Source organism: Sesamum indicum, linkage group LG13, assembly GCF_000512975.1.
Source record: "Sesamum indicum cultivar Zhongzhi No. 13 linkage group LG13, S_indicum_v1.0, whole genome shotgun sequence".
Lineage (NCBI taxonomy): Eukaryota > Viridiplantae > Streptophyta > Magnoliopsida > Lamiales > Pedaliaceae > Sesamum > Sesamum indicum.
This window is the reverse complement of record NC_026157.1, coordinates 2,090,166-2,110,234: the sequence shown is the minus strand read 5'-3', so window position 1 is coordinate 2,110,234 and position 20,069 is coordinate 2,090,166. Positions and strand designations below refer to the sequence as shown.

At 33.0% G+C, this 20,069-nt stretch overlaps 3 protein-coding genes across 5 annotated transcripts; 1 reads left to right on the top strand and 2 right to left on the bottom strand.

The window, feature by feature from the left end:
• Positions 4,105-7,153, bottom strand: LOC105176134 (protein PIN-LIKES 2-like). Of its 3 annotated transcripts, none has more exons than XM_011098843.2 (3): positions 4,951-7,153; positions 4,615-4,758; positions 4,105-4,504 (listed from the first exon to the last, which is right to left on the bottom strand). In XM_011098843.2, the coding sequence occupies exon 1, from the start codon at positions 6,557-6,559 to the stop codon at positions 5,231-5,233; it is 1,329 nt and encodes a 442-aa protein (XP_011097145.1). In that variant the 5' UTR covers positions 6,560-7,153; the 3' UTR covers positions 4,105-4,504; positions 4,615-4,758; positions 4,951-5,230. The 3 variants fall into 3 exon arrangements, with proteins under 3 accessions (XP_011097145.1, XP_020554343.1, XP_020554342.1); XM_020698684.1 differs by having other exon boundaries at positions 4,105-4,406; XM_020698683.1 differs by having other exon boundaries at positions 4,105-4,758.
• On the bottom strand, positions 13,785-15,110 carry LOC105176133. The gene is made up of 2 exons (XM_011098841.2): positions 14,781-15,110; positions 13,785-14,131 (listed from the first exon to the last, which is right to left on the bottom strand). Exons 1-2 carry the CDS (start codon positions 15,049-15,051, stop codon positions 13,977-13,979), a joined length of 426 nt encoding a protein of 141 aa, XP_011097143.1. The 5' UTR covers positions 15,052-15,110; the 3' UTR covers positions 13,785-13,976.
• LOC105176132 (ELL-associated factor 2) lies at positions 16,415-19,778 on the top strand. Its single transcript, XM_011098840.2, has 4 exons — positions 16,415-16,728; positions 17,237-17,589; positions 17,977-18,019; positions 18,915-19,778. Exons 1-4 carry the CDS (start codon positions 16,608-16,610, stop codon positions 19,358-19,360), a joined length of 963 nt encoding a protein of 320 aa, XP_011097142.1. The 5' UTR covers positions 16,415-16,607; the 3' UTR covers positions 19,361-19,778.

Sequence of the window (20,069 nt, the reverse complement as noted above, 5' to 3'; positions counted from 1 at the left end):
TTTCCTCGTATCGACTCAAAAAGCCTCCCATAATGTCCATGCACGACTTGGAAACGACTTTTTTCAAACTACCGTCCTTTAAAAATCTGAAAACCTATTTTGTACCTATAAAATTTTCAGTATTCTCTCTACGATCATTCATTACTTGTATTAAATATTTTGCAAAATAAAAATTTTTGCCCTCAATTTCTATTGCTGCCGGCTCAAATTCAAATTCTTAACTTTTATTTTGAATCCCTTTCCCCTGTATTCTCCGTCGACTAAAGGAAGTTGAGAAAAGAATTAGGAGTAAGGGTGTAAACAAGGCAAGCTCGGCAAAAAGTTTTGACTCGAGCTCGAGCAATTGGAAAAATTAAACCTCTATCATCTATACAGATGACTCACTATTTCCGACCACAAAAATAATCCACAGAATTAATTAAAAAAGAAAACAAGAATAACAAAGACCATTATACATGCGAGATTCAAATATATGACCTCTAAGATCATAGGATCTCAACTTCACCAACTGAATTAGGTCTCATTAACACATATCAACTATAATTTTTATTTTTAGTCATGATAATTGACAATGACAAAACTTATACTTTGGTGGAGATAATTACATAAAATTTTAATTAATTTTTGTTAAAGAATCTAATAGCTGTAGGGATGAAGTTTGTAGATATAATATTTTTTTACAAGGGGTGTAGATGTAGTTTCCAAAGTTTAAAGAGCTAAAATTGTAATTATAATATTCTGGATGGGATTTAAGTTTATATAATCCTTTACTACCTATATAATAAATATATTCAGATCCCATAACTATCATTATTATTATTATTATTATTATTATTATTATTATTATTATTATTAAGTTTGTTTAAACGTCACTATTAATTTGTCACATATTTAGGAGAAATAATATTCGATATAATGAATATTAGACTATTTTCCAGCACAAAAAGGTGAGATATCAAACCCTAAAATATTACCATGCGACCTTTCACAAAGCCATGCAATTAAATACAAATAAAATAATTTTGCAAAAATTAATTAACACCAACATGTGATGTTTGAACTACATTCATCATTAGTCCTCAATTATTATCCAATTAATTAGGTGTTAGAATTTAGATCAGCGGAAATTGATGTTTGAACTATATATAATTTCAATTATTATGTAATTAATTAATTAATTAAGGTGTGAGATCACTAAAAATAGCTCCATTTATTAACTTAATAATTTATTTCTACATTTAGTGCTAATTAATAGAAGTTTTTTGTTTTTTTATGAGGTGAAAGTGATAAATCATTATTTAAAATCTAGGAGTGTACGCGGTGCTAGCCGGTCCAATTTAGGTCATTTTTCGACCGAATTTAATGTTTGCGCTTTTTGAAATGGTTAGCCCAAGTCCAATCTGACAATAATCAAAACCGTAATTTGCTGTCTATTTGGGTTGGGGCGGGTTTTGCGGTTTTTAGTATAGAGTCAATCACTTATATAATTATATTAATATTTTATGACAACTTATGCTTTTAGTATAATTATTTATCATAATAAATGCATTTTCTGTAGTAATAATTAGCAAAAATATAAAAATATGATATATCAATTACAATATGTAAAATGTACAAGGTTATATATTTATTATAGAAGAATAAAATAAATATAAAAAACTTACCTATTTTTAATAAGATTGTGAAAAAAGCCCTTATTTTGAATTAAATTATAAATTAAATTGATCATAATAAATATTATTTGAAATAAAATAAGATGATTATGAAAATAGATTGTAGCAAAATAATAATATCATCTACAACAAGCACACAAAAAGAGACGCACACATGTATATGTATGTGTATGTGTAGGATCTACAATGATTAAGACAAATAAATAAAAATATATAATGATTGATTTTTTTTTATATGGAGAGGTAATGCATACGAAAATTTTAAAGTATGTGCATCATATACTTTACAATATAAAAATACATTAAAATAAAATAAATATACTTATTTAATTTATTTTGACTTGGTGTTTTTAATTATAGTTTAAATATTTGTTGTAAATAATGGGATATTGTCCCACAGATTACTTTCATACATAAAAAGTATACTTTTTCAAGTTTCTACACCGTATCTTCTTCTATTTATGTAGTCTATATATTCTTCTTGGTTACTATTAAAAATTTTAAATATTTTTATTTAAATAATTATTAGTTGTGACTAAAACTCTTTATTATTATTTATTTTGTTAGAATTTTGTTTGAATTAAACTATGTAATAAATTAACAACTATATTATAAAAACTAATTGTAAAATTATTTATTTGAAGTTTTGAACACATAAATTTATAATTCTATTATTATATAAAAGGATATATTGACATCACAAAAAAAAGAAAAAACATAAAACATGACAAATCATTCACACATTTATACAGTATCAATAAAAAATATCATAATTATTGTTGTCTTGAATATTACCTTATGTATTATCAAAGATTTTATAAAGTTCTAGTATATTATTGTTGTTGGTGTTGTTGATCTTATTATTATTATTATTATTATTTTTATTGCAGTCGAACCGATCTATGTGGTTTACAGAAGTGTAAAACCAAATCTGATTGTTAAAATACGGTCTTTTTTTTACGAGCCCAAGACCAACCCAACCCACCCTTAACCCGCCAATTGCGGTTTGTTTGAGTTGGACTGATTGGTCGGGGCGGTCATGCTATTTTGATAAACACCCCTACGATTATAATTATCAATATCAAATATTTATATCTAATAATAACCGACAACTTTAACAATCATATATAAAAATTCTCAATATTATATAATTATATCTATCAACAACTACTATTAAAATAACAGAACAATACATATTATTAAAGTAGAATAACATTTTATATGTTAGTGGGTCCTTAAAGTCATTGAGCCTCAATTTTGCCAAAAATAGAAGTTACTTTTTGGGATAATTACACTCCCCTCTCCTGAGATTTAGTATAATTATACGTAGACCTCCTGTGGTTTGAAAAATTATATCTAGCACCCCTGAGATTTGCTTCCGTCTAACAAATGAGTCCCTCCATTAGTCAAAATTCATTGAATTTGCTAGTATTAACAAAAAATTGAACAAAAATTGATATTTACACTCGATTGACTGGTTACTAAATTATAGCAGGTCAAATAATTTTTTCCTGACTAAATTATACTTATAACGTTGAAAATATACCTCCTCACTTGCATTAACGCGTGAAAATTATGAGAGTAATTTGGTTATAAAAAAATTTACTTGACCTGTAATCAATCAATAATAAATCAATAGGGTATAAGTATAGATTTTTTTTTATAATTTTTTTTTTGTTAATATAAGCAAGTTCGGTGAATATTGACTAATTCAGAGACTTCTTTGTTAGACGAAAATAAATTTCATAGGATGCTAGATATAATTTTTCAAACAATATAAAGTTTACGTGTAATTATACAAAATCTTAAAAGAAGAAAGTGTAATTATCCCTTACTTTTTCTATATGTCTGTCTCGTACAATTTGCAAGAAAGCCAAGGGTTGAATGTTAAGTGAAAATTTGTGATTATAATAGCTTCTACTTTTACGGTAAGAACAAGTCGTAAATAAAATTACGAGTTAATTAATACTCAAAGTTGAGGATGCTTGAAACAAAAGTATAAAACGAAATTTGAATATTTGAAAAAATAATTTGATGCTTACAATTTTAGTTAGTAGAAAATTGTTTAAATCAGGTTGATTATAAGTAGTTCAAAAATAGAAATGGTAAATGAAAAAGACTATTTCCACCATATTTTAAACAATAACAGCCTATAAGTACTTATTTAAACGGTTACAATTAAATACCCACTATAAGCTATTTGACTTTGAAGAATTGGCAGTGCTAGTAATCTTCCTCCATTTTACCATTGGAGTAGGCAAAAAGTAGCATGATTGGAATATTTATGTCTAGCTTTAGACAAAATGATGATTCGCGTGTCAGCCAGAGATCCCATAAATCCAAACATAAATCCAGACAACTTATGAACGATGTCTGGTGATATTTTCTGTCTGTAAAAAAAGTACTCATTCATGAGGAGGGACGACAGAACGACAGAACACAAGTAATCTAGAATGGGTTGAATTATCATCTGAAAACGAGATACATAATCAAAGACAGAGATAATGCAAGCATCAAGCATTCTGACATCTGCAAAAAAGATACTGGCTCACTCAAGAAGAAGATATTGCAGAACTAGAACACATTGTGCCTTTTGAAATTTACATCACATTGTTTAAGAGGGCTTTGATGGCTCGCCGTATAACTGAATGCTAAGGGGGGAATCATGATGCTGAAACGTGTATTTGCCAATGGCTTGGGGAGATACAGAAGCCAAGTGCATGACATCTTGCCCTGCTTGTTGTGAGGGATAAATTTGATACAGATTAACAACAAAATCGAGCATGAACATGGGATCAACAGCTGAACGGCATAAAGCTACTTTGATTTCACTAAAATTTATGAGAGGCAAATCATGTTAAGTAAGCACATTTACAATTCTATGTCATGGAGGAACTACAGTCAAGTATGACGGTAAGGAATAGTTGGTCAGAATAAATACCAAAGTAAGTTCTGAAGCGGTATTGATAAGATTCTATTCAGCTGGAGATGTCAGCATCAAACGACTGTAAGTTGAAACATCTTAAACTGGCGTAGCACGGTTTTCTTTTAGACTTCTCCCTTGAGAAAGTGACAATCTGCATGCCTAGTCTAGTGGACTATATTAGTAGAAAAATATGCTAATCATGGAACGTGAAATGTACAAAATGCGCAATTCATCCAAAATAGATTCAATTATGCAACTTCTTAAGTTACAAAAATATTAGTAATGTACATGAATATTAAATGAAACAGAAGAAACAAGAAGTATTAGCTCTACACTGGGAGGTGGGGATACCTCCAACAATTTGTCAACAGAATGGATGTTTTATGGTGAGAATCTCTATAATCCATGGCAGGAAAAAGTTGTCTTTTATACAGGAGCGTAGGTTTTTGAAGTCGGCTACTCAGAGCACCAAAAATAGACAACAATCTTCACCAATTCACTGAAGGAAATAGTAAGAATTTTCTCTGCATTTTCTATCAATTGTTCTGGCTAACAGAATATGGCATCATCGTTCTTTCAACTGTACAAGGTTCATCCGCCTAGAAGAATCTGAGTAAGTTGGAAACAGACCTCAAACACAAGAAAGCAGCATCTTGAAGTAGATTATTACATATATTGTAAGAGAGAAGACAGCAAAGATGTGTTGCCAAAATAGGAGTGCTGAAGCTTCACTAGCTGCATAACCCCTCAAGCTAGCGATTGCTCCCAACAAGATGGCACTTGGAGTTGTATACTGCAACAGAAGCACAAATCGATACATTTGGTCCCCAGCTATTAGAAATTCTAGTCTATCAGCTAAAGAAACAATTCCTAAGCCAGCCAAGGGGAGTATCAAAAGTCTTGCTACAATGATGCCAATTGTAGTTCGAAATCCAAGCCTCGATTCATTAGGCCCCTCGGCAAGCATTCCTCCAAGAATAAGCATTACAGAAGGAACCATTGCTCCAGCTAAAATTTCTAAACTATCTGTGATGAATGAAAGAGGCGCATCATAGCCATAGACGACAGATTTGATTGGAGGAACCATACCAACAATGAAAGCCAAAATTGTAGCAAATATTGGAGGCTGAAAAATGTGGCTGACTGGAGTTTCCTCTGCTACAATTCTTATTTTTCGGACAATTTGAGACTCTGTCAAACATCCAAGGGATTTTGGACTTCCTGGACCCGCACCAGAACCTCCTTCCTCCAACATATCAGGTTCTGGTACAGAATTTCGTGATAGGCTTGATCTAGCAATAAACGAAGTTTTACCCATTGCAGGCAACTCAGTTTCCAAAAGAAGTGGCAGATTGAGATCATTTGTGGATAATTCTTGAATTTCAATACCATCATCAACAACCTCATAACGCTCAAACGGGGGATCCATCAGGTGGTAAACAAGAGTATAAAGAATGAGCACAGCAACCCATTGGGCAAACGATACATAAGCTGTCCCAGTTTTCTGACACGCTGGACCAAATGGATTGTGGGCACCATGGCAAACCGACCCAATGATAGCAAGATGGAGATTGCCAGTGTTCCCAAACGCAGTCATCATGACTGTAAACCTAATATATTCCGGAGGAGGCTTACATACTTTTGCCACCAACAACCCCAATAAAGCACCAATTACAGTACTGAGAATCACATTAACAGGTACGAACCACCACCGAACAAAATTCCTGAGAGTTACAGTTTCCCCAAGATGGATGAAGATCAAACAGGGCAAGAACAGGGCAAACACAAGCTTGCTAAGAAGCTTGAAAGTGGCTCTTGGAACTAACTGAGCTTTTGGGTGGCCAAGAATCAATCCAATGACAGTCAGACAGATGAGTTTCAACAATGGAACAACAGAATATACAAGATCTTGCTTTGTGGACTGCACGTTACTTTGCCCTAAACTTAAAAGTGATTCCATTGAAGCAAAAAACACCCACGAAAACCTCACGCAAAACTTCCCACCTTCTGAAATCCCATCAAAATTCAAACACTAACTGAAGATTACAAGCTCTGCGAAAGGGCTTCCTGAATTTCTACCCTTTAGAGAGTCTACACCAAGAGCAAAGGCATAATACTCAAGGGGCAGAAAAAGGGCAAGTCTGAGACCGAACACAACAACAGCCAACCACAGACAAATCCAAATTACTGCACAAAAATGGCTCCAACAACATCGTCAAAAGAGCAGTCTTGCAAGCCTAAAACTGTAAACGAAGAACTAACATGAATTACAGCAGAGTTTCTTGAACTGAAGCAGAACAACTATAGACAAACAGGTTCCACATTTAACATACAAAGAACGCAGAGAAATCGAATCACGGACTCGGGTGGTGACGAAGGCGCTGACTACAGGTGGAAGCCAGTTAAACTCGAACCAGAAATGGCGTGGAAATATTCTGTGAGGCCTTTTTCTTGAATATATTATACAGTCGGGGATTATTATTTTTCTCTTCGAGCACTTGGCATGGATGTCTTCGGCCCACACGTTAATGACACAGTTCATAAAGCAATCAGTCTTCAGTATTTTAGTCCCTAGATTCTTCACGAGGTCATAGTTCTTTATTTAATAGACAGTTCGTTGGAGTTGGGAGTGTGGTCAATGATTGGATTAGGTGAAACTTCGTGTAGAGAGGAGGAAATTCTAAATTGATTTGGGATTGGTATACCTAAGTCAATTATATCATCAAAAATAAATTCAATTGGTATACCTAAACTAATTATATGATGGAAAATTCTTCCGAAATAAATTTTGATAAAAATAAACTAATCACAAAATAAGTTTTTTTTATATGATAAGTCTTGTGATTAACGTATAATTTAAAAAAAAATAATCAATCACATGTAAAATATATCATATGTATTGTAATTGATTTGATTGTATCAAATTTGATTTATGTAAATATTTTCTGTGAAAGAGAATGTTTGGATGAATCTATAATTCTTTTTTAAATATTTTATAAAGTATTAAAAAGTGTTTGATAAAATTTTAAAGAATATGTTTATAAAATTAAAATATAAATATTAAAGTTTATAAACTTTTCTAGAATGGGTAAGGCTTTACATTTTTTTTTATAGTTTAATAAACTTTTTCAATTTTAATGATATTTGATGCAAAAAAGACACTCAAATCCCGTGAACTGAAACAAGATATTTGGGCTTTTTGTAAGTTTCGTGGGCAAAAACTGATTTGGAGTTATATAAAAAACAATATTTTATAAATAATTAGTATAATGATTGTTGAGGATTTAGATTTATTATATAATTATAATTGACAAATGAATGAATTTGATATTTGATTATTTATATGGATTTGAGTGGGCATTCGGAACTCTATGAAGTTAATTGATATAATGTGATTATTATGTTGATCATATGGTATTCTGTTATTTGTTATGAACTTCTATTTGAGTCACCTCTAGAGTCCAAATGCGTATCCAAGAAGTTCTATTTATTTTGACGTTGTTCAATTCGTCGTAATACTCAGTATGCTGGTAGTCTTTGTACAGTCTATTTTCTATATGGTTGTTCATTTGGCTTTATGGATTTGATAATGTAGTTCTTGCTAACCGGTCAATGAGCCTGGAATTGGACAGTTCGCAGGGCATGCTAAGGTAGCATTGGGCTGCCAATTGTGGTCTCGTGTTTTGTTCCCTCTTGAGATGTTCTTTTACGGACAGGCTAGTGGTTGTTTGTGCGTGATTGACGCCACCATGTATCTAGGCATGACCAGTTCTATGCGGTCGTAGCGTCGCTTCCTCTATGGAGAATAAGGTAGTAAACGATCTTTCAGAAGACACAAGTGGTGATCATGTGATTCGTTTCTTGGCTAGTATAGTCTTCAAGGTTCAATTGTTTTTGTTGTTAGTCAATATGATATATTTTAAGTATTTTAATCGAGTTTTTTATTATGTACATTTTCTTCTATGTGCACCCACTCATAGCTTCACTAAACTTTTGCTTACATAACCTGGATTTATTCCTCCACCTGCAGGTGATAAAGTGAATAAGTCAGGATTTGATTGATCTACGAAAGGCATCAAGATGGTGAGGAAAGAGGTTGAATTTTTAAAACATGTGATCCATCTGGCCGTTAGACTGTTATTTTTTTTGAGATATTATTGTCAAATTTATGAAATTGGATAATTTCTACTAAAGCGGTCTATTCAATCAACTCTCTACAATTACGGTGAGTTTCGCATTTGATACCATCAAATACGATAATACGTATTTTTTGTCCCAAGTTAATGGCAAAAACCATGTTGATTCATGTTTGAAATATTTTAATAAATTTGACCACAAACTATATCAAAAAATGTTATTTTTTAAATAAAAATATTAGATAAAGTTTATTTTGTATAACTAATGAATTAATCTAAATTGTATTTAATTTATATTTGAGATAAGTTCTAGAATCTCTCTATTATTTTTTGAAATTGATTCGCTATTTGCTCTATATTTCGATAAACTTTGACCACAAATGATAAGAAATAAAATTTATTTTCTAAAACAAATGAGAAATGTTAAGTTAATATAGATAATCAAAGAAATTTTGTTCAGATAATTTCTAGGATCTTTTAATTACTTTAAAAAGACAACACTATAAGAAATAAAATTTTTATTTCTATATAAATCAAAAATTGATTTTTAAATTATACTTATTTATATTTGAGATAAACTCTAGCATCTTTTTATCATTTTTCAAAATTAGATTATTATTTTATCTAAAAATATCTCAATATTTGCCAACAAAAAAATAATGAATATAATTATTTATATTTGAGATGAATTCTCCTCCATTACATGATCCCTCATAAATAAGTACTTGCAACAAAATTTTCCTTCCCATCTCCACTTGTAAAAGCTCTTTGCTTCAATAAGGACAAAAGAATCATCTTATGATAAACGTGTGATCTGGTGTTTGGACTTGTTGAATGGATTGTTTATTAGACGAATGTTAATAATTGTGACGTATTTATAATTTTTTAAATAATAATAAAATATTTATAATTATATCAAATCGACAGCTCAGACCCAGTACCAATTCTCATTCCAACCCTATTAAAAGATAAACTTAAACATATTTTCTCTTTATGATCTGAAAATATTATATTTATTGAAAAGAAAAATGAGATTTTTGAAATAATTTAATTTATATAGTTGTAGTGTCGTTTGAGGGTGCTGGAGCTTTTACTTGGATGGTGCTATTTCTACTTGACTTAAGGCTACGTATTGCTTCCAAGTGTTGCTTCTTACATCAAAGTCTGTATGTTGAGCTAATCATATTGCTACTTTCTTGTACTGCTTCTTTATCTTTTTTCTTTTTGTATATTGCATATTATTTGTTAAGGCATTGATTACTTAAAATTATAATAAAGAAAATAATTATAGTCATGAATCAACTATTCTATATATGTCTGGTTTGGGGCCTCTTTTTTCTTACTCATCCTAGGACCACTTAATTGTCGAGAACGGTCCTGTTGATATTATTACAAATATTTCCTCGTTATTTAAATAATTTTCAATTAAGATTGCTAAAAATAAATATCTACAGAGACATGGCTGCCAGCCAGCAATCCATTCACGACTCTAACCAGACTGCCAACAACATCATTCGTCGTCAATGGAACGACACTCAACACGACTAACCCTAACAGTACTACTCCCACAGCCGCCACATTTGGTCTCCCAAAACACGACTTCAACAATTCTACAGCTTCAACAACACCTTGATCATTGCAGTCCACAGACACTTTCCTCTCCCCTTCACTCCACAATACTCTTCTTTCGATAGATTCCACCGCCTTTGTTTTCTTGATACGAATACTCAGAAGGAACGAGTTCTCATCGACGGATTCTCCCTCACGTCTCTGATCCCCCTGTTTTGCATGAACAAGAAGCGCGTTTCTTCTACGGCCAGAGGGGTTCCTCGACGACAACCGTCTGATGATGGGCAATCGAAGACTACCTGATAAGAGAGCTGCCTCCATTGAAGGTTGATTGAGAACATGATACGCACGGCATGGATATTAATTATTACAAGTTAAATTATGGTATATATATATATATAGAGAGAGAGAGAGAGAGGCGTGCATGGAGGTTGTGTAGAGGTATACGAAAGAAATACGTAGAGAAATGGGGTTTTGTAGTAACGGAAGTCTTGGTTGTGTATTAAGGGATTGAAATATTCGGAGATATTGATGAGGGTGGCTGTTATTAATGAATGGGGGTAAGAACCTATTCAGGCTCATAGAAAAAATAAAATGTTCCGACTCAAGCCCAATCTATATTATTAGATCTAGATCTAGAGTCAACAAAAAAATATGTATTGAGTTTCGGCTGGGTAGATTCTACCTGTTAATACCCATGGGCTTTGATACCCAATTTGGACGCTACCAAAAATGCTTCCGTTTTCTTTCCAATTTAAATTGGATTGTTATCGATCAGTCTATTTAATTCAAATGTATTAAATTTAAAAATTTAAGATGTCAAAAAAATATTTATCGTGTAATTCTTGAATCATATACAATAATTTATCAAGATTTGTTATATAAATATATTACTATGCTAGGTATGTTTTTCAACATATTGATAAGCAATTGAATAGAATGATATATAAAATTAAAGTTTAAAATCTTGTAGTTTTAAGTTCAATTGTTGTTAAATATGTTGACTTAATATTTTCAAATTAGAATATTCTTAATGATATAATAAATTATATGTTCTTTAAAATAATTCAATTACAAAGAGTTATATGTGATTTAGGTCTCAATGATCATAAATTTATTGAAAATTATGAATAAAAATATAAAATACTAACCTGATATTGGAATGAAATTGAAGTTGGTTGTTAACATTTGGATTTCAGACTATCGGTAGGTAATGGAAAATACAAAAAAAAATTAAAAAGTATGATAAACCTAATAATTAAATATTGAATTATAATAAATTCTCACAATTTTTATTTTTAGAATAATTTATTTTGATACCCAAGTATGTATAGTTCATATATTGACTTTATTTTATGGCTAATGTTGTATTTTTTGAAGACAAAAATTACTATTTATTATCAAATCATGTCTGTTTTATATTATGTATATATATATATATATTATATAGAAAGTTGAAAAACAAAAAAAACACGCAAATAAAGTGTAAAAATATAAAAATAAATATTAAGTGTATTTTATTTTGTCTTGAAAAATGCAGAGACGCAAATACAAACACAGCCTTGAGGTTTTTTCATTTTTAGTTTAAAGATTCTTGAGGTTTCTTGTTTAATTAAATGCGCTTGTGGGTTGGTGAAAAGCAAAGCACGTCATCCCAATTATTCAATTGAATCAACAAGCAACTCTTGCCATACATCAATCCCAATGTAGCACTATTTCTTTCCAAATTTGGTTTGCTTATACGCTTTTAATATATTTCGTGGCAAGTTAGCCTCCATTACATGTTCTTGAAGGGATTACCAAACATTTCCATCACGGCCCGTTGCTCTTGTAATCACACTACTTTTATTTTTATTTTTTTTTTTGTTTTTAAGAGCGATAATTGTATAATTAGAAAAACAAAATGCAAGCAACATCGTTGTGATTTGTAAATAGGTAAATTATTCTTTATTAAAAAAATAATAATTTATTTTCCTATATTTTTTAAAATATAGCAATTTACCGCCTCTGTGTTTTTTTAAGATGAAACAATTTAACTTCTTAGTATGGAGGTAAATTGCTCTATGTTAAAAAGTACGGGAGGGATAAATTGTTATTTTTTTATTATAGGGGTAATTTGCTCATTTTCAATATCGCAAGGGGGTAAATTGCATTAAGCACATGGTGTAATTACATCAATAATTTCATAAATTAAACAGTACACCAATCCAATCAACACATCTATATAACAAATAACTATGAAATAAATCCCAATACAATCGCATGAAATGAAAAAGATACCCATACATCCAGTGCGACAGAAACTCATGACCTCAAATTTATATTTAGGACCTCAATCTGAACGACCGTATTATTTATAATGCAATTTACCTAGCCATTATTCTACTAAAATGAAATGGAGGGTATTCAAGAATATTTGTAGTATGAGTAGGACAATTCAAGAATATTCTTAATATATTCTAATTCTGAGGTATCGATTTATTGAATTTTATATACATTAAGAAAGAAAAATATGCATAGACGCCTCATATGACGGGTTGATGGCATCCAAAAGGCTAACTCTCTAGAGTAAGCGAAGTGTTATTGGATTGCGTTGTAATTGATCGCTTTCTTTCAATTATATAACAAATATAATATATATGCTATATTGTTTGGCCAAAAATTTGATTCAGAAAAACTTTCCTATGTTGTGACCAGCTATTATATGTGTGACAAGCTACAGAAAAATTATTATAAAACTAAGGCTCCATTTACTTTGTAATATAAGTTGTTTGGGTGACATGATTTAAAAACAGAAAAGAAAAGAAAAAAGATAAGAAAAGCGTGTATTAATTATATTATGTTTGCTCAGGTTGTTTGCATATTGAATTCTTTACTATAAGCAGTAATTAGTATTAGACTCTTGAATTAAAAATGAATTTTTATAATGCAAAATAAACACCTTATTTAGGTGGGTTAAATTGCTTATACAACCTAATAATGAAAAATAAACGGGACCTATATAATAATTCATAACAACACAAGGGCATGTACGAATACCAAATAATGGCTGACATCTCGCTTCCTCTCGAACTTTCTTCCTACCAAACAGAAAATTGAGTGCATATCCCTTTCACAATCCCTCCCATCCAACCCTTCCACAAGAACTTTTATGCGCAATTGAAGTACATGTAGCACAGTGGCTTCATAAAGTTGACAACTGCAAGATCTCAAATCAAATTTTTGAACTTCTAAACTTTTAGTAATTCCAAAAAACATCAAAAAGATTATCAGTTTAATTCTCCCAGACTTCATTTGAGCTTGATGTTGTGCATGTGAGCCTATCCCACACATATGTAAGGTGATCGCCACTTGCCCAATCGTCTGCCAGAAAACCAAAACAAAGGAAGAAAAACCGAACAAATTGAGACACATTCCGGGCGTTCAGTAACTATAATCTTCTGACACAAGATGAACACGTAAAAAGGTAAAATAGCCAGATTAAAAAACCAAAAAGGTTTTATTTCTGTTTGTTTTTTTTTTATAAGGACAATGTACGAAAATGCTTTACATTTTTCAAGAGCAGAGACTACGGAACATATGAAAGTAATTTCAGTTACAGAAAGGGAAGACCAAAAACAATAGATAATCACTATATGTCTTGGACACGATGTCCTGCTTCCAGTTGCATCATCAGTCATCATAAGAAGAGTGAGGTGCAGCGGTGCAGCCAGGATCAAAGGGATCTTCAGACCCACAACAATGCCAGTACTGGAAAACTTTTCCGGAGTCAGGGGTGTCCATGGTGCCGCCTGTATATACACTCTCAAACTTTCTCTTGGTTTCTCCTGGACAGCATAAAAATGATGAAAGGAAAATTTAAATTTAGAACCTATATCAGGAAAAATGCCTAAGCTCCTGTAAGACTTTACAATGATTGAGCAGTCCAGAGGCTAATCAAGTATAATTTCTAATTGTTTAGATGACATAATAAACCAGTCATATGTTGTAACCATCGGCAGTGTAGTAACAAGGAATCATTCTTGGAATCACTTCAAGTTTCGACAACATTGATTTCACACTCTTCAGGGGCACATGTATATGTAATGTTGTAAATGCAATTCACATAACAAAGGTGCACCACCACAATTGCCTCCTAATTCCAGGCTCGCGCGTTTACATTAAATTGAAATGTACATTCATGATTAATTCATCCATTCCGCTCAATAAATAAATAAAGATCATCACGTTGCCATATTATGACTTGAAAAGCAAGTAGGCAAATCGAATCACCTAAAAAAACAAACATTTTCACAATAAGCCTCCAATTAAGTCCAGTAGTCAACTATAGAAAAAACTCTAGACCCACAATTTCCAAAATTCACGAAACAAGTGATAAAATGTGGTTTTGATTAAGCACTCCAAAGTGAGAGTAAAGATACATTTCCCCAACTGAATTCCGGAAAGAAAAAGGAGAACGAATAATATGTTGAGTACCTCCAAAATGAGCAGTGTGATAACGGCAGGCACGGGGATGATTGAGCAACGGATCGAACTGGCTTTTGCAATTCTTGCAAGTCCTCAGAGTTTGAGTTCGATTTTCCGAACACTGGACTGATAGTCTCCTTCCCGCGCGCTGCTTGACAGAATTAGGGCACGCCGGGAGACGACGCAATTGAGGAACTCGAAGAATTGTTGTATTTCTGCATAATACCGGAGAATTTGAGATTGAAATGGATGAATTTGAATGTAATACTTGAGCAGCCATTAGGGCTCTTTGAGCAATAAATTTTGGGGCAGATACAGATGTGTCACCCGGGGACAATTTTGGATCGTTAGTTAATGGTATTTCAGTATTGGCACTAGACTTTCTGCAAATTAGTTTAGGGCCACTTAAAAGTTTTGGGATTTAATTTTGAGACAATTACTTTTACATCTGTTGATCTTTCACGTAATTATATAAATTATTCTTACTTTTGATATAATTATAAAATCATCCCTATCAGTGCTTTTCGGTCAAAAAAATGGCCTGAAAATATAAAATGTCAATAATGTCCCTGTCAATAAAGCTTTGGACAAAAAGACAAAATAAGACGAAAATGCTCTTTTATTATGCAGTTCCTCGAGGTGGTTTTCTGTAATTCCCACTTATTAAAAAGGACGTCAAAATAATGTTTTGAGGGAGAGCAATATGACTTCATATTGACATACCAAAAATTTGGCAACACCACAATGATCGAAGAATCTTTAAGAAAATCTTAAGATTATTAGAGGACTAGCCCTGCAACAAGAGTTAGCACTCCAATACTTAAGTCAGTAACAGATTAAAGAAGAAATAAAAGAGAAATTTGAAATAAATTGAGAATAATGGTGAGAAAAGATGTGAGAGTAATTTTGCCTCAAAAAGTATTTGCAATGGAAAGAAAAATTTGAATGCTAGAGTTTATTTCCAAAAAAATGGGACAATCAATTATGAGATATCAACCATTTTGTTATGTTTATCACTATAAATTATAATTTCATAGCATGCATAACTTTATATATTTAACGTTACAAAAACTTATCCAATTATTACAAGATCAAAATGCAGTTCTGCCCATAATATAATCTAACAGTTTAGTCGCAGAATTTAATCAAATTCTTGCTTTCCCTTCAGGAACGATTCTCCTTTCAAATGATTTATTGAAGAGCATATTTATAAACCTTCTGATTTACAATAAGTTTCAAAATTGACCATCTTGTCCGACTATTCATTTGCCCATGGTTGTATTTAACAGCTTCTACGAGGGTGGTTTAGTAATTTTACTTTTTATTTGGATGATTTCATCTTTTTTTTTTATTTTCAGCTCCTCGATAATATGGATGGCTTAATTATGCACGTAAATCGAATTTACATCATTTGTTAGTATAAAAAAAGAAGACCTAGCTTCGAATGTGGTCCGACAAATTTGCACTTTGATTCTACCATTTTTCACCAACGTGGGTGATTTTCAAGACCAATTTTACTGAAAATGTTGATAGGGACGATTGTGATCCATAATTATTATATTGGGGACTAATGTGCAATGATTTATATCTCCAGGGACTTCTTTGTAAACACATCGCATCTTGTTAGGGTTTGCCGACAACATGTCACAAAACGGAAAACGTTGGTTATGAATGCCTAGCAAAATTAGGGTTTGCAATTTGGCAAATTTGGCTTTAAGCTTACAATCAGATGAGAAGAGAAAGACGAAAATAACCTCATCCCTGTTCTCTTGTCATCCAATCGCTTTGAGCTGGAAATTCCTACAGAATCGCGGGTGATCAGAATTGACAGTAAAAATGGCAGGAATCAACAACTCTAACGAGCCAAGTACAGCGCCTCAAGCCGATCGATGGTACAACCTAACCCTAGGCTCATCTTTCAAGGATCAGAATTCCTCCAAATTCTGCACTTTTCGCTGTATGCCAACTCCCTCTACTCTCGCACTTTCTAGGATATGAGTGTCTGTCCATACGCGATTTGCATTAGGAATTGGTTGATTGATGTCACTATTTGTGCCACATTTATTAACTAATTTACTTGATTCTGTTGGTGGAGTGCTAATCCCTTTCTTCTTCTATGTTGTTTTGACTTTCTTTTGTTTTTTTTGTGTATTCTTTCATGGGCTAACTAAATGTTTTGGTGATGGCAAGGAAAGATAGATATTATTATACAATGTCTTTTTTCTCTCTTTTCTCCATGCGGGTTCATGCTGATTGAAACGCTGATTGGGGAAGAAAAACAAAAAACAAGACCATAAAATTGCATTTTCATTATGGCCCTTTCACGTCACATTGTTGCACTTTTGCTCTACATTCTTGAGTTACAGTTGCTTACATTAGTTTCCATAACTGGCTCAAAATTCGTTTCTCTGTGGTCACATCTGAAGTTGTCCATTGTTTTTGGATTTTATTTTTCTCTTTATCAGATGATTTCAAGCCAGCTTCAATTGATAAGAATCAGCGTGGCGCATTACACAAGAGCAAGGATAATAAGGTTACTGTTGAGTTTCAAAATATTCAACCTGGGAAGCCCAAGGTGATTTTCGAGGGCACTACTGAGGATTACAAGGATAATGATGCTGTTCTATTCTTTGATGGCGAGTCTTTTCGGTTAGAACGGTTGCACCGTGCTGTTAAGCGGTTGAGGCATAACAGGATGCTAGGTGAATCCGCAGGGGCATCAGCTGCACCAGCTGGATTATCTGATGCAAGCTCACCACCTCTCACGAAAGGGATTAAGCATCAGCCTGCGAACAAAGACACATTTCCTGCAGTGCCTGTGAGTTTCTTCTAGAATTGCTTCTAATCTTTCTTAAATATGAATTTTCTTTAAGTTTTTAACTTTCAAATGGCGTGTTACAAAGAAGATTGACAGATCGGAGCATATAGAATGAGTGCGAAGTTAATTTGCTTTTGCTGGATTTCATTATTATTTCTGATATCTTTGTTGTGCTCCCAGGGGGTTCACTTAATATTACCTCCTATCGTGAGACCCTCTTTATTTCTCATAATCTACTTGGACCCAGACTTGATTTATCCACAATGCTAAGATTTATTCTGAAATACTTCTGTTCTGCTTGTATGTGAAGTTGAGTGCAAGCTGTGCTTATGATTACTTTTTGCTGTTGTACTAATATACAAGGCTTTTACTTTCATGCTGGTGCAGGTTGAAGTGGAACGAATTGAGATTGGGGACTTCAGAAGCTCAGGTATGTTTATCTTAATTCAGAATTATGTACAGCATGCACTACATATGGATTTTATTCTCATTCTACTTCAGCCTAACCAATTCCATCCAGTTGGATTAGCTGTTACATTTGACTATCTCAGAAAAAGAACACTAAGTTCTCTCCTCAGTTATGTTAGTTCTGAAGGTTAGAAGTTTCTCTCTTGCTGCTTAGGAACGTCGGTAAGGAAGAGAGAGGCAAAATCAGGGCAATGCATGTGCCTTGAAACTGTAATGGAGAGAAAGAATAATTATTGAGGCTGATATATATGTTTGACTCTAGGAAGATACTTTCCGATTCACCTAGTTCAGTTAGATGTTTTTTGAGTCACTGAGAGTTCAGTTCTACATCTGATACCGGACAGGGGTGATTGTTAGTAAGAGAAAGTAGCGAGGTTGGTATAATTTTTCAAACTGAGGGAAGGTTTGTGTAATTAGTTAAAGCACAAGGGAGGCTGTATAATTATCTCTTAAGCTATTGAAAAACAGCAGGTGGTTCCCCTCTTTACCTTCTGGTACTATGAGAAGTCATAAGCATATGGTGGACAATATTGAGTCCTGTCTGTTTATTGTTGAATTTAGCAGTAAGGATGACATTATTCTCCAAATAAGAGTATCTACTGTTCCTGCAGTAAACAATTTCTAATTGGTCTGAGATACTGTTGAATTCATTGAGTTTAGGAGTATGTTTTGCACTTATTTACTTTGAGGGGTGGTGGTGTCCTCAATTGTCACTAGATGGAGTACATTTTCAAATACAAAATCATTTGTATGCTTCATAATATTTGCCTGAAGGTCCTTGTGGCTGTGAATGCATGCATTGAGATATGTTTCTAGTTACATGTAATAGTTCTTGATTCTTTTATCTTTTGGACCAGATGCAAAACCAAGACAGGAGAAGACCGTTGAGTACCCTGCGGCACAAGCAAACTCATTAAATCCATCACCGGATCTGAAGAAGGATGACCTAGATGAGGAACTGGATATAATGAATGCTGATGAAGATGATGGTAATGCAGCGACTGATGGAGGAACTATTGAAGTGAAAGAACTTGAGTTTGATATGAATAAACCACATCAAACCGATTCAGATGATGAGATTGCTGATGTTGATGCTAGTGATGATGAAGCTGATAAGGGACCTAATGCCGCAGAAGCACTGAGGGCGCAGGTAAATGCAGAGGAAAAAGAAGGCCAGACTTCTAGCTCTAGTGGTAGCAGTGGGAGTGAGAGCAGTGGAAGTGGTAGTGGTAGTGGAAGCGGGAGCGGAAGTAGCAGTAGCGACAGTGAAAGCAGTGATGCTGATTCTGTCAACTCCGTTTGAAAAATTAAAATTTTCAGGCTACCTCTGAGCATAGACATCTCAACATTGAGAATTTGCCATACAGATTACACCATTTTTTCAAATAAGGTTCCGAGATGAAGGCAAGCGCAGAGCTATTATTACTTTACGCCTGCCGTCTTGAGGTGGTGTCATGAGGAAACAGGCATTCTTTAAGTCTTCCTGTCAATTATTGTTTTATGAGCTGCATGTTGATATCTGAAAATAAAAACCTGGGCACGTGAATGTATGAAATTGCTTTACCAACTTTGCGTGCAGCATTTTTTTACAAATAAGTAGGTGATAACCTGCGCAAAAGAGAGATTAGGAGGACTTATTGCATTGTATGGAAGGGAAGATTTGTACTCACTTTTCATACTATTATGTACCATGTTAAGTCGGAATACATATTTATTCATTACTTCTGGCCGTCTTGTAGGTACATGCATTCTGAAAGTTCATATTTTGCAGCTGAAATTATCACACAGTTTATATATTGAAAACCAGCTGTTGGGGCTTTAATTGGCAGACTCTTGGTTCTGGATGTAATGTAACCCGGGCCTTTTGACTGGAAAAGAGGAAGCATTCTTTTTTTCTTCTACTTGAAAGATGTTCTTCCGAACTGCTATTTTTGTTCCATCTGTTAGATGTGTGAGGAACGAACCTTCTCCATGTCTAATTAAATCTACTCGAGATATTTAATTTCACGGGG